General features: G+C 43.5%; 1 protein-coding gene across 1 annotated transcript; it reads left to right on the top strand.

Moving 5' to 3' along the window:
• Positions 1-2,483: 2,483 nt before the first annotated feature.
• ntmt2 (N-terminal Xaa-Pro-Lys N-methyltransferase) lies at positions 2,484-9,822 on the top strand. The gene is made up of 4 exons (XM_037470786.2): positions 2,484-2,935; positions 5,208-5,380; positions 7,190-7,442; positions 7,817-9,822. The coding sequence occupies exons 1-4, from the start codon at positions 2,737-2,739 to the stop codon at positions 8,071-8,073; spliced, it is 882 nt and encodes a 293-aa protein (XP_037326683.1). The 5' UTR covers positions 2,484-2,736; the 3' UTR covers positions 8,074-9,822.
• Positions 9,823-15,127: the final 5,305 nt, after the last annotated feature.

Raw genomic sequence — 15,127 nt, 5'->3', positions numbered from 1 at the left:
AGATGGGAGGCAGCTTGTTGAATGTCCGCGGAGGTCCAGGGCCTGAATACGAGCCCAGGTAGTCCATCCTGTGGCCGTAGAACTTGAATCATGGGGGCTTGAATATAAGACCCATCCAGTTTACTGTCCATGGTGGTGTTAGGACTAAGAAAATCCACAATTCTTCCGGCTGTGCCCCTCCAGGAGGATGGGTCGTGGATTGACCATGCAGAGTCCGGGGTGGACTGGGCTGTGGGGTCAGCTTTGAATGGGTTGAGGGGTGAGCATGATTTGACGTCTGCACCTCCCTGGTCTCCCAGCCGGGTTTGACTGCGTGTTACAGGTCTGCCAACCGTTGGATTGGGGTTGTACGGTGGTGGTGATGATTGTTGTTGGACTGGAGGTGGTGCAGGAATTTGACAACACGTGTTCAGGAGAAGACCGCCTGCCCCTGTCAGGGATGGATACAATGGAGAAGACACACATGGATTATTCTGTGTTTCTATGTCAGGTTTTTCAGTTTTTAAACACGTCATTTTCTTCATCATTTGTTTTCTCTCCCTACATTCACATTCCATTTCCCATTGTGCCAGACATGTCTGGTTTTTCTCTATTATTTCTAAGTCTTTCACTTTGATTTTTTTACCACTTTTCAATTCTTTCAACCTTGCTTCCAAATCCCCTCTTAACATTTTAAGTTTAGCGGCACTCAACGAGCCGTTTTCTGGAAACCCAAACTCCTTTGTCCAGTATGGGAGACACTCTGTACATGTTTTCCCGTATTTCTGCTGCATCATTGCCACAATCGGACCCCACGGTTCCGTGTGTTTTGCGGACTGGCCACCCATCTTTTGCTGGTGTGGACCCTACCGGTTTACTTATTACAATACAGTCGTCACCGTAAGGCTTAGTTTCTTTATACAAGGAAAAACTTTTGCAAAAACCCCAGTCAAAACTCACGCTACGATATTGCCACGATCTTGTTCTAAAGGTAATTCAGTAAAACTCACGTTTGGTTGTCAATACCAGTGATATCGTTCTGCCTGTTTCCAGCGTAAAACTCACGCTACGATATTGCCACGGTCTTGTTCTAAAGGTAATTCAGTAGAACTCACGTATGGTTGTCAATACCAGTGATATCGTTTTACCTGCTTCAGCATAAAACTCACGTGTGCTACAGCCACGGTCTTATTCTACAGGTAGAATTCACGTTTGGTTGTCTATAACAACGGTCTTGTTTTACCCGGGTAGTCAATAGCGAGTGTTACGATCTCGGAGAATTTGTTCCGAGTGAAATCTCTATCGTGCACAGTCCTACTTCTTCTACTTGTAGTCTAGCGAGTGTTACGATCTCGGAGAATTTGTTCCGAGTGAAATCGCCATCGTACACAGTCCTATCTACCTTCGCATAAAATAATGCATCAGAAATATCCCGGAATCATGTACTCAAAATGAAATAAAAATAAAAATAATAAAAACAAAAACACCCAAATGTTAAAAAATAAATGTAGGCCTATATTCCCCAGACTACAACAACCACTTGATCAGTCATCCGTGTCCGCTATGTTCAACTCTTACTGTTACTTTATAATTGGAATTTCAACTTCTTACCCGAGTCTGTAGAAATTAATTCTTTTTCGCTGGATACACGTGACGTCAATCAGGACTCCTTCGGTTTCCGCCCGTCCTTTCTCTCTTGTCTAAGGAGGTATGAGGCAGGATCATCAGCTGGTGATCCTGGAAAAGGCCTTTTCTCCGGACGGTCCCCCGGAGCCTGACGGACAGTCAGTGAATCCTGTTCGTGACGCCAAATTGTTGTGGAATATTTCAATAAGCTCGGTAGAAGAGAATGATTTGTCTAATAAAACGGAGTCTTGATGAATGATCAAAGTTGCAGAAAGTCCATTTATTGCTTGCAAGCAGGAGGTCAACTACACAGGCACGTATCACGGTGCTCTGTGGAGATGGCGTCTCCGAGCAGTGAAAATGCTGAGTTCTTATACACACACATGAAGGTCATTTCTAGTGGTATGCAGACACGAGAGCTACTAAAGCCTGAAACTCTAAACCACCTGTGAGATAACACAAATGAAAAGTTACAAATCAAGCAGGAAAAGAATCAAGGCAAAGATGGGAGTAACAGGGTTCCTTTGTTCGAGCATTCGGGTGAAGGCCAGTTTGACTATCCTCCTTCACATAGCTGCAAAAGGCAACTTTTGGGTCTCCCTTTTCTTCTCACATTGCTTCATTACAGACAATAATCAATCTTTTGGCATAAGATTATGTTATAACATATTTTACCATTACAGTTCTCTGGTCTGTGGAGGTGTTCCAATACAAAACTAGAGTCATGTATACAAACACGTTTAAAAGACGTTGCTAAATTTAGGATGACATAATAGGGCAGCAAGGCCTTGAGGTCAGACGTATGAACTTGTGCGCTGCTGAAAGTGCATAGGCTGAAATTCAGACGCCTCTTGTGTCTTCAAGCGACCGCCCCCCCCCCATTCCTCACTCCTCTAGAGTCAGTGTCCCTAGCAGATGACATGTAATTCGGGCAGGACCCCTGAGTGCTGAATAAGATCTCTGCCGATCAGTCGAACGATGGCGGAGACATGTTGAACTCTCGGGCAGACAGATAGCAGCAGTTGGAGTAACAGCAGCGTAACACACGGCAGTGTTACTCTTCTCTACCACTGCTTGGTCAAACTCCTTCTGGAAAATCCCACCGCTCTGTGAGGTGCACATAGAGCCAAAATGGAGATTTCCCTTGAAGATACGACAGGCAGCTCACCGCCCAACTTAGAGTACCAGGCGGCGCACCAAGCGTTCAAGGATCGCTGGAAGGAGACGGATGAAACCATGTGTCGCCACAGCATGTCCTTCCATCTGCACCACGCGGTGAGGAGCGAGTTCTTTGCCAGCTACCTGTACCTGCTGGAGAAAACTCCTGTCGGTAAGGAGAAGGACCACACAGAGATCTCACCACACACAGTTCACAGGTCAAGATTTACAACCTTTACTTGACCCTTGACTCCATTAAGGATTTAGAAAAGCTGTTGAAGCACTCTGGAGGCTTTGCATGCTTTGGTTGAGTACAAATCGCTTCATTTTTTTTCTTACAAAGTATACTTTATGCAGTAAAGAAAATATATTGCCAATGGGGTTTTTATTTGTTTCCATTCACGAAAAATGAGTTACTTAGTTAGTCATATGTTCATCACAAGGTAATGCATTTGAAACTGCCCATTGATTGGGAGACTGTGGCCTACATTAGGAAAAATAACTGAGTAAAATCAAAGCAGACCTGATATTCACTGTGACTGATGTGACTGACTTAAATGGATTTACATATTTGGAAAGAATTGAAACATTGGCTATCTGAAATATAGGGGAAAAAAACACAATGTATCAATGTAGAATGTGTTTAGCAATAATATTGAGTGTGTAGTAATAGTAAACAGGGTAAACCATGCAAATAAACGGAATTATGAAGACTTGCTGTTTCAGTTTCAAAGGCAAAGTAATGCAGGTGTGTAGCTTTTAAGAGAGCCATTACTGTTGGGGGAAAAAGTAAAGATCCCCTATTTTTTAAGGGTGTATATCTAACACACACTTAATCAGGACTAGAGAATTTCTGTAAGCGAGGACAGCCCCCTGTCGCAACAGCAAGCTGCTCTTTGTTGTACAAAGTCTAATCTAATCCTCTGCACGGTGTGCAGTTGTTCATTAGAGCACTATTTGTAGAAAGAGGAGATCCTGAGCTGCTGGCTGAAAGACCCCTTATTTTCTTACCAAAAACTTGATACAAAGACCATTAATGGCATGGCATGTCAAGCATGAAAGCATTAAGTCATGTCAGTCAGTGCTAAACATGACACTGGGAGGGCAGCAGTCAGATTGTTTACCGACAGCCGTACGCGTTTAACACGGACTGGATTAGATATTTGTTTATGTCTTAATATAGAAAATGATTACACAAGAAATCTGTATACTGCACACTGGATGGAAGAGTATAACTAGTTTCATCGGATGTCTCAAACTTTCATCAAAGGTTAACTTCATGTAATGAGCAGGTCCACTCTGAAGCTGCGAGGTAGAAGACCATAGAAGCAATGCGATGACATCTCCTTGGCAGAAGTGCATGTCATCCCCGCCCCCTTCTAGCTGTTGCTCGATGTTTCTATAATTACCCTTCCCCAGAGGGGTCACGTGACGGCTTTGGAAAAATAAAACATGAAACATATCTCAAAACCAAGTGGGTACTTGACAGAATCGTCTGTTTTTACACCTTGTTTGTGGCGTGACCTCCAGGAGCGATTCTCTCCCTTTTATTGGCTCTTGTTTCTGGCGTGGAGGAGAGAGTCCAGCTCAAAATAAATCCCCCTGCTTAATGTTTCACTTTGGTGTCATGAATTCTGCCTCTGGAGGTCTATGACAAGCGGAAGGACATTCTCCCATCAGCTCCCACACATCTACGCCAGGAACGTGTCACCTAAGCCTTTGGAAATGTTGCATTCATTCTGAAGGATTTATTTCAGCTCAGCAGAGCTGATGCAGTGAAGGGTTGGGATTAAGTTTCCTAATGTCAATGAAATCATATAATAAGTGTTGTAGTACAACACATGATTCAACACACACAGTATTTAACCTGATCTGTCGTGGTACTGGATACAGACGAGTCAGTGGTTCACAGTAACACTTTCATTTTTCAAATTGATAACCAACAAAGTATGTTGGACAATATTGGAACCAAATCAACCAGCTAGTCTTTTTTGTATCATGTAACAGCTGAGTAGAGTGTAAGCAGCACGTCCTTATTTATAGTCTCGTGGTAATCAAATCATTCTTCCTTTCCTTTGAGATTGTGACAGTGATCCTGTCCATACACAGAAGTATAATGGCATGACATATGTTCAACCTAATTACTAACTACTTGCCTTAAATACTAGTCAAATCTAATCTCTAATACACTTCTTAGATTTAGTCATGTTTTTTTGCTGAGCTCAAGTTGTTTGACTTTTCGTATTACTCCAGTGAAGCGCGGGTGTTCACTCGCACACTTGTGACATCACTGCTGGCTGCTGTTAGCGGTACCAGCGTGAAACTTAAAACCTCTCCTAAGAATAACCCTAACGCTACATCATGAACAAGACATGAGTGTAAGTATTAAGCATCTGTGTGTAAAGCTGTTCTCTTAACGTGTTACTATGTGCCCTGTGAAACAGTGAAGCTGTTTCCAGTCACCTGTGAGTACATTAAAGGAGAGAAACAGTTCTACTACAGAGCTCAGCAGTTCTACGAGGACGTCCCAGCCTCGGAGGAAGGCATGCTGGGAGATTTTTTGGAGATAGGCAACGTCGATCTTGAGGGTTCCCGGCAGTTTCTGAAGAGATTCGTGGTGAGTCAAGTGACGCCAACTCACGCTCAGTTTCAGATGAGCGACTCAATCCTGTCTGGGACCCGATACGGCAGCATCATTTACACACTTCTCTGTGGCTTCTGCGTACAGCCCACCAGTATATTGATTTACACTGGTATAGCTATCCCTGGATATACATGTCAGAATCTATTTGGGGTTAGGAATTTGTCTTCCTGACAGCATAAAAAGAATTCCACCTTGTTTCACGTTGGCGGAAACTTCAGTAGGGTTTCTAATTGTAGCTCACACTTGATGTCAGCCTCTTAAACACCCGTACAGAACGAGCTGAGTAAACGGCTGCTTTTGAAGGAGAAGTTTGACCTTTGGAGAAATGGGCCTTGTGGTCTTGGTCAAGAAAAATGATGACATAACCCCCCAAAAAACAATGACTTGGTTGTTTTTTGAATTAGACAAACAGATCTAATATGTTCCTTACGTTGCTAATGAGGTGCCGGCAGGTTGATTTCAATTCTTTCGGACCGAGGTAGCTAAGAACATCATTTTCTACATTCTTCTAGTCCTACTCTTGTTATTCTTACATTTTTGCTTGCTTGCAGATGTCTATCTTGGTATTTTCATGTAAATGCATGACCAAGTGCACTGGAGGGTTTTTTTAGATGTTGGAAGAACCCAAGTGTTGATTGAGGGGAAAGGGTTTTTGCCCAGAGACAAGGTTATTTAGAGAATCGGTTTAACAGAAGCTCTAATTATAAAGTGCTAAGATTGGATACATTCAAATGAACTACAGACAACTAAATGGTTACTTCACTACCGCTAACTGTAAACAACACGATTAATCAGCAACTATCGGTTGTTTTCATGAACCAAAAAGATAATTTATCTAGTAATCAGTATCAGTAATTACATTTAAGCATACTGTATTATAAAAGGTTTGCTTTGTAAATTACTTCAGCATTTCAGTCACCAGGTATCTGATTTAGCTGTTTAACTCCAACAGCATAGAATTACATCATTACAAATCAAAGATCCTCTAAATGCAACCAAAATCAGTTCAGTGCCCAAAATAGGACTTAAAGACAACCCCCCTCACAATTCTTTGATTCCTATTAATCTTTAAGTACAGGATTCCATGATGAAGCAAAAACAATTGCCAGAAATGCAAATAGAGGGATGCAAGTCTTAGGATTCTCTGTCTTCTTCTACAAGCGTGTGCTCCCCTCGCTGTGAACAGCTCCTGTTTGAACCGGACATCCCCTTTAAAAACAAGTTGGGAAAGGCAAAGCTTTAGAACACATCTAGATTCAACTGAGCTACATGCACACATAGCAATATGGCAGTAATTCACCAAAAACGAGGAAGCGTCCTGCAACAAGCACGGAGCTCCTCGGGGCCCCATCTTTCATACAATCACACACTGGGGCCCCTGATACGCAGGGGTTGGAGTGAGGTCAAAATACCAAATGAAAAAGAAGAAAAAGCAGCATGATTCAAGTGAGGTGACTTTTTGTTCCCTGTGGTAAAGTCCTTAGTTGTGTTGCCTTGAGGAACTGAGGTCGGCTGGTTTGGGCTGTCGCTGCTTTTGAGGTACTGACATCTGGCAACTGAGAAAATTTAGTATGGTTCCCTGACTCAGAGATATTGTAATAACAGGCTGCAGGGAAAAGGATGTTTGAATGTACTTTCGTTTTCCCTGAAACATAAATCCAGCTCTTTTGTTTTTATGGTTGCCTCACAAACTTTTACTGACTTTCTCTAGATAAACCTCTAAATTAGCTTTGCTTGTGCTACAACTTTGATTGATTCATCATTTCTTTTCTGCATCCACAGGGTCCCGGTAAAGCCGGCACGCACTTTGCCCTGGACTGTGGCTGCGGGATCGGCCGCGTGTCCAAAGGCGTCCTCCTTCCCGTGTTTGAGAAAATGGAGATGGCGGACATGATGGAGCACTTCCTGCTCCACGCACACGAAGAGTACCTTGGCGACGACGCTGACCGCATCGAGACCTACTACTGCTTCAACCTGCAAGAGTTCACACCTCCGAAAAACAAGTACGACGTCGTCTGGATGCAGTGGGTGGCATGTGAGTATGAGGGTTATCTTCATTACTTGCTGCTTTACAAGCACATTCTCATTGGCATTGGGTGTAAATTAAATTCCAAAGGGCATTGCAAGCTTCTTCTATTTTAAGCTCAGACAAGCATTGTTTTCTAATTTCCTGTCAGGTCTTTATTTTTTAGTGCCTTCTTCAATGGTGCTCTTGACCATCAGACTGCAGTGGGTCAATTGATGCATGGAGCAGTGTAGCTTGCCACTGACTCTGTCTACCTGGGAAGGTTTTGGAGCACACCTGTAGGAAAGGTTATGGAGTTGAATATCTAAGCAGGGACAGGTATCTTTACTGTGATCGGTTGTTGTTGTCTCTCGCTTGACTCCCCATCCATCTTCATCTTTCAGGCCACCTAACAGACAAGGACCTGATGAATTTCCTGATGCGCTGTAAGAAGAGCCTTCGTCCAAACGGCGTGATCATATTAAAGGACAATATGGCGAGACAAGGCTGCAAGCTGGATCCCATCGACAGCACCATCAGCCGCCACCTGGACATCATGAAGTGCATCATCACCAAGGCAGGCCTGGAGGTCCTGGCTGTGGAGAAGCAGGAAGGCTTCCCTGAGATCATCATGCCTGTCTGGATGATTGCGATGAAATAGAAATGACACCATTTTTGACACCATTGTCACTGCTCCACTTGTTCCATAACTAAGAGCAAATTCCAACCTAAGACTATAAAGGGTTATTCCTCTTTTTATCTAAATTAATGATCGAGTTTATAAAAATAAACGGCAACATCAACACAGCGAGAAATCTTCAGGATGTCATCGGGAGATAGATTGGGAAGCGGCAGAGCGGACGGCCTGTCGGCAACCGGGGGCATTTTTCCTAGACTAGAGTTCTTTTTTTCTGCTTCGGCCAGAAATGAATCAAAGCTTTTACGTGGACATCACCTCAATAAGCACTCTATATGTCCACAAAGCAAGTCATTTATCGTCAGCCGACCACCTCCAGGGCTTTTAATTCAGAGACATCAAAGAATAACCTTTTGCTATCTGGAGCCGGAATAATATGTGGATGAACAATTTGTCATCAAGTACAACATACTTTATCATAAGCAGTGATACATCAGGTTTATTTAAATAACTATGATGCTTTACATTTTAGAACATGATGAACATGCAATCTGTATGTGAATATGTTCTGTGATCAGATGCTTTTCAGTTTACACTTGGTACTCTTGATCTAGCTTACATTGGGATCGGATCGCAATCTGCAAGTTAGGCAACCGCGCTTAACTTGTTAAATGCATTCCTGCTGCAAGACGGGCAACTAGAGAGAGAGCACAGACTTGCAAACTAAAGATCACATGACAGACAGAGAAAAGACATCTTAGGTTACAGTGCTCATCAGTAGCCTTGATTGCTGATGACTGATCAAAATAAACGTTGTCTGCCGAATCTGATGCAAAATATCGGTAGCTTTGTGCGGCTGCTTGAGAGTGGTGTAAAAACCGTTAACCTGTAATGATCAGGGCCAGTGGAGAAGCTTACTAGGCTCGGCTTCCCCCCTTTTGTCGTGTGACCCCTCATCTGGCAGGGCGTTGCAGTCTCTTGAGAACTCTTGAGAAAGTGCTTTATGGATGCCTTGTTTCTACACTGTGCAGCTCACAAGGGACACGCACACTTTCATAGATCTAATACCTTCGTGGATTATACATGCATAATACAAAGAGTAATGATTTAAGTTGCTTGGAGTTTGAGTTTCTCAACAGTTAAGTAATGGTGGTCTATGGATTTAATGCTTTTTGGACCGCAGACGGGGCCGTATCCAGCGCTGCTAATACATCCATGGTTTGTGGGCTCATAAGGAGCTCATCGGTAGAATCAAAGCTTGAGGAGGAGGAGTCGTGACCTTGCAAAATGTTGCTCAGATGTTACTTCTTACTACAGCCACTGTTAGTATTTACATTATCTTCCCTCACAATAGGCTCCCATCCAATATTCCCGTTGTGTTGCATGCATCTGCATTAACCTTTGTCTTTTCCTGATAGCAGGAAGATATCCAGACACAGGATACATGTCAAAACCAGGTGGAGTTGAGGTCTAAACAATCAGCAAACAGTTCCTTGCCACTTTACATTACAGGAGAAATAACATCCAGGGCACTTGGCAAATATTGGTCAGGTGTAAGTATTACATTTATTTTTATGTACGAACTTGTTTTATACTTTTGCTTGTAATATTGTGTTGTACTTTTTGTATTGATTTTTATTGTAATCCTTTCCGTATAATGCAGAAATGTAGACAAAGTCGCTCCCTTTAAATTCCACTCTCTAGCACAAGGTCGGGACATTTGAATGCATCTTACTGTATGCTCCCTTTTGAAAAATAAACTTGGAAAGCATACGGACATAGTTCTTTGATTTCTAAATGCTCTTTTCATATAACGGGTGTCCTTCCATGTTCCATAAGGATTAGGATAGCGTTAGTGATGAGTAATCACTGTTGGCTATTATAATCAAGGCAGGAACATAAATGCTGACCAATTTTCCTTAAATCTCCCAACAGTGCGGCGCGTCCACACCCCTCGGTGACTGCTCTGCAATCTTAAAAGAGTGGGCCCGAAAACACACCAGATAATTGAGATCCTCTCAGATCGTTGAGCAAATTCTCCTAAGTATTATTACTATTACTTTTTTTCCAGAGTAACAGTAGAAGCAGCACATTGTATCGAGCTAACGACTTTCAGCTGGGCCCCTTGTGGCGGATTGAAGGGGGCCTTGATTATTTCCTGGTTTTGACAGACAGTGCCGTCTTTCATATCTGCCCTGGCTTCATTTCAAGCCTGTCAGATGTCGTCTGCATAGAATACATCCAGGAGTGGCCTCAAATATTCGGGCATTCGCGTGTGCAGGGGCTCAACGGGAGCGCTGCGGAGTGGCTTCCTCCCTGAGCTCTTTTATGAAAGGATAGTGTGTCGATGAGTCGACTGGCACTGAGAAAGTACCAAATCACCAAAGCGCTGGAGGCGCGATGGCGTGAGATTATCTCCACGGCGTGTTGCTGTCGTCAGAATGACTCTTTTGACACGCGTTTGGACCCAACATATTTTCCACATCCCGTATGAATTAAAGATCAAATTGCCCCCAAAGTTAAACTTTTAAGGTATTTTTTTTTCCTCCCCCCGCAGCAAATAGCAGCCAAATGTGCTGTCACCTTTTCAGGAGTGGTTAGCTTCCCTGACAGTCAAGGCTATCATTTCTAATACTTCTCAACTTCCTCTGCAGCCGCTCGGCAGCCGTTTGAATATATTAGCTGGAGTAACACTAATTTGTCCAGTCATGTCAGCAGAGCTTTTGGGCCTGATTCCAGACGGAGTACATGTCAGACGGATCTCAGAGACAGGGGTGAGACGGAGACCACAGAGGGACGTACAGTGACCAACACTGAGTGTGTGACTGCGTCAACGTGCAAAACACAGCTTGGACCCGTTCGACTCAAAGCCTCGGCTTTACCAAGAAGAAACCGATCCCGATAAATAGGGTATCTGCAGACCAATTTAACACAAACCAACACCCCCGTCGACTCATCGCATCAGGCGTTTTTTGAAAGGAACAAGGATGGTTGATAATAAACCATAACTCTTGAAAACACAAGTGATTCCCTTTTATGATAATAATGGGCTTGCAATCATCAGTCGTTTTGTCAGTCTGGAAAGCGAAATGACGTTTCAGCACTCAGCGCCAAAACAAATTTGCTGTTGAGTCGTTGTTTTCTCAGTATCTTTTATTAATACAGTGCCCTGAAAGAAATGAGGTCTATTTTGAGTTAAATTCTAATGCTAGCCCACTGCGCTTATTTTTGAGAAAAGAGCTTATTTCGTGATCCCGCTGAGATTCTACGTCATCTTTTAGATGCACGACAGTTTTGCTCACTAAACGGGGAATAGTGTCCTTCCAATATGTAGCTTTAATTAGTCCAGATTCCCAGGTGTGCCAACTTCTGGAGCGATTTTGTCCCGCCCTATTACTACTGTAACAACATAATAAAAACCAAATACTGATATTTGTCCAGTACTTTCTCGTTGTGGGATTTTGCAATGGGCATTACGGCCTATAGGGAGTGCTAAAAGTGCTTTAGCCTTTCAGTCTTGTTGTGAAAATGGGACGCACACAGGGACGAGGATAGTAAAATCCCCAGCAAGCAGGGGGGGGGGGGAGGATCTTTTTCTGGAGCAAAGCCATGGGCCTAGTCGGCATGAAGCCTTCATCCTACACAGTCTGTGTGGGATCAGCAGCAGAGGGAAACCTCAATCAGTCTCTCGAGCCGGGACGGTTTCATGGAGACAGAGACGGAGACGGAGAGAGGGGTAAGCCTATAACCTCCATTCCCTCAGAGACTCCACACCAGAGGAATGTAGTTTCCCTTCATCTCTGCAGTTCTCATAGTAAATCATGTCACTGAGGAAAAAAAAAAGAATTAGACCTGATGATTTTTGGGCTGCTTTTTCTTTGGCTGCCGCCACACTCTCCCAGCATGTCGTCAAGGGTCTCACAACGTTGTTGTTTTTTCTGTTTCTTTTTTGCCTCACTCAGCTCCTCGCAGCTCAGAGGGCAGGGATTAGTTACACAGACTTTTAACAGGCCCGGCCCCCCTAAATCATGTAATATTTCATGCAGCAATGTGGTTTTGGAGCCTGAATCCGCTTCTGCTGACTATAAGGGTTTAATCTGTGATTTAAGCAACGGGCGACAACTGACGCCAACCACACGGTAGGTTGATTTCTAAAGCTGTGGTCATTGGAGAAAGAACTGTGCAACACCGAGAGGGGGAATCATTTCTCTTCCAAAAAATGACCTTCCTGCTGAACAGCTTGTGACGGAAAGCATTGCTCACAACAAGAAAAAAAAAAGAGGAATTTATCCCCATCTGGAGCCGGAGTGTGCGTGCGTGTATGTGTGATTCACCAGGACTACGATGGAGTAATGCAGGGCCAGTATGTTCTTGGCTTCATGTGCAGAGCCAGACCCGCAGGCCTGCACACGATGTTAAAGACTGGTGTTACCCTCCTGCCCCGTATGTGTGAATTTCTGTCCGTCTTCCAGATATTTTACACAGCACACACACAGAAATTTGTACAACTCTTTTGCGTAAATGTGTATCCTCCTGTTTCAGTTACTTTATCTCAGAAACGTCATGAAATTATATATATTTTTAAAATAACACTATGCTTCCTCAACTTTTTTCATGTTTTTGACCTCAGTGCTTTCCTCAATTTTTTTCCCTCTTTTTGGGCGGGGGACTCATTGGGACAGTAGGCCCAGGCTGTGATACAACCAGAGGCCCTACACACAAATACGCAAGAGAGGGGCGGAGCTAAAAGATTAGCCGTGGCTGATTTGTTTCTTCAAATCAATCAAACATAAACCACAAAGTACTGACTACGTGTCAACTTAACCAAACCTTGTGGTTGTAATATCATGAAACTGATTCTTTTTTTTTTTTTAGAAGTGACGGCATCCGACATGGTTCATCTCCTGGATGCTGCTTCTGTGGACAAACAATGTCGCTGTTTGATTCTGTGGATGTGTTCTGAAACCACAAAGGTGGACGCTGTTACAGCAGCACATTCATGGCCATGATGTCACAATCACATGGTCATTCAACTGTGTCGGGTGTCTACATACCTTTGGCCACGTGTCCTCCTGTAAACAAACACACGGAACATCAGAGCTGGAAACAAACACCACAGTGGATGGGATCTGTGTGTGTGTGTGTGTGTGTGTGTGTGCGTGCATGCAAGTGGTAAGTGAAAGTGTATACATAAGTTCAGCGTAATTTGGAACAACAAACACCTCGTTTCATTTCCTTTAACTGAGGTTTTGAGAGCAGAGCCACCCAATTACTTTTACCCACAATTCATGCCGCCGCCCCCCTCAGTGTTGCCGTGGTAGCATGTTGTCTGACAACATGTGGAGCCACTCTCGGGGCCCGCCGCTCTCGGTGCCCTTGGAAGCCTCGTCCCTCATGCTGGTTTCGATTCCATAACCTTTCAGATCACGGCGTAATGAGTCGAAATGGCCTCCACATGCACATTATGCCCAGACGAATCATTTTTTTTCCAACCGAGCCAATTTACTCCCATGATTAAATCTTTTTTCCCTACTTGAGTCAGTGCAGAGAACCAGGCGAGGCAGAGGTTTGGAGCGTGTTGTGTGTCTACAGGGAGTCAAATGTTTGTGGGGAGTCAAGTGTGTGTGTCTGTGTATTAGTGTTTTGAATGGGCATTAGAGGTTTCTTAGTACATTTACCCGAGATCTCATTGTGCAAATTCTTGTACTTCTCTTGACATTCTTCTCTTATTCCATAACGTTTCAGATTTTCCTACTTTTTTGTTGGTTTGAAATATGACACAATGAAATATGGGAAAAGCAAACTTGCAAGATAAACAATGCTGCCAGTAAAGTCTACACAACTGCATGAAGTGATGGGTTCATTCCTACACGAAGTAATCAGCATGATGATAGATAAAATGATTTCCATGACTCTCCAGAGGAATATAAACCTTTCCAGCTCACAGATCACAGCTACTCAAACTGGACTTCTTGGATTGAGTTTGAGTTTCATTGTTTTATTGGTACCTGGCACAAAACGCCCCCACCTATGCAGGCCCTTTGTGTGTTTCTCACGCAGTGCTTTTTGGCCGTCACGCCTGTTAACACATTGTTTACTTTAAAAGTTGATTTTGCTGAAGTTTTTTTTTAACAATTAATGAAGTCTAAAAAAACCTGTGTGTACAGTATTTCTATATCTGCCTGTGTGTGTGTGTGTGTACGTGATGTGTTGGATTCACGAGGAGCTGGGCAGAGAAACAGGCCTCGCTGCTGGAGCCATTAGCTGCTCCAGTAAATCTGCTGGGACTTGAGAGAGTCGGCCCTTCAGCGGCAGGTATTTCCTGTCTCTTGATCTTGGGAGGCAGAGCTCATTTCTGCCGGTGGGGGTTCTGCCTTCGTAATAACTTGCGGTTTAATGCCAAACAGTTTATTATTTGATTTTTCATTCTGCTGGGCCATATGTCTGTGTGAAGACCATTGAAAGTGAGAGCATGCAGCATACGTTGTAATTGGACAATTCTGTAAAACTCCACAGCTTTTTGTAAAATTTACTGCCAATTATTTCAAATCAATTATTCCCATAATAGCACGTAGTGTGTGGTTATTATAAGCAAAACACTTTATTAAACCTCCACTAATCAAATGTTTTATATTAGCAATGCACAAAATGGTTGTGTAATGTGAAAGGGGGTGCTCGCAGGGACAAGCCCACAGAGAGAAAACCTTTTTTGGTTTTAGTCAAACATACTCACTGAACACTATTTTCATGCTGGTTTGTTGCGTTGGATTGGAAGTAGAACGTCAAAGCTTGTTCTTGCGGCTAGTTCTACAAAAGCAGGAGTTGGCCTCCATTGGTGGAAAACAATTGGACATGAAGGTCGAGTTTCTGTTAAGTTAAGTCCTCATCTTCATGTTTACAATAACTACTTTGATATAGTTGTGGGGAATTTGTGTGTGTCTTGTGCTGCCAATCAACCTGCACACCTGAGACCCGTCCACTCATCAAACGCCTGCTGTTGACACTCCCTGGTTTGACCTCCACGGCTGCCATGTAAGATTGGCTGCGTTTCCCCCCCCCCCCCCGTATCCTCAACATT

This window comes from Pungitius pungitius, chromosome 7, assembly GCF_949316345.1.
Source record: "Pungitius pungitius chromosome 7, fPunPun2.1, whole genome shotgun sequence".
Classification (NCBI taxonomy): domain Eukaryota; kingdom Metazoa; phylum Chordata; class Actinopteri; order Perciformes; family Gasterosteidae; genus Pungitius; species Pungitius pungitius.
The sequence above is the reverse complement of the archived record's forward strand: the minus strand, read 5'-3'. Positions and strand labels throughout refer to the sequence as shown.

What these genes read in the sequence shown, in the direction of transcription:
- ntmt2 (XM_037470786.2), top strand. Translation starts at nt 2,737, where the DNA reads ATGGAGATTTCCCTTGAAGATACGACAGGCAGCTCACCGCCCAACTTA. An exon ending in GCTGGAGAAAACTCCTGTCG is followed by an intron (nt 2,936 to 5,207) that starts GTAAGGAGAAGG and finishes CCTGTGAAACAG; the next exon opens with TGAAGCTGTTTCCAGTCACC. An exon ending in CTGGATGCAGTGGGTGGCAT is followed by an intron (nt 7,443 to 7,816) that starts GTGAGTATGAGG and finishes TTCATCTTTCAG; the next exon opens with GCCACCTAACAGACAAGGAC.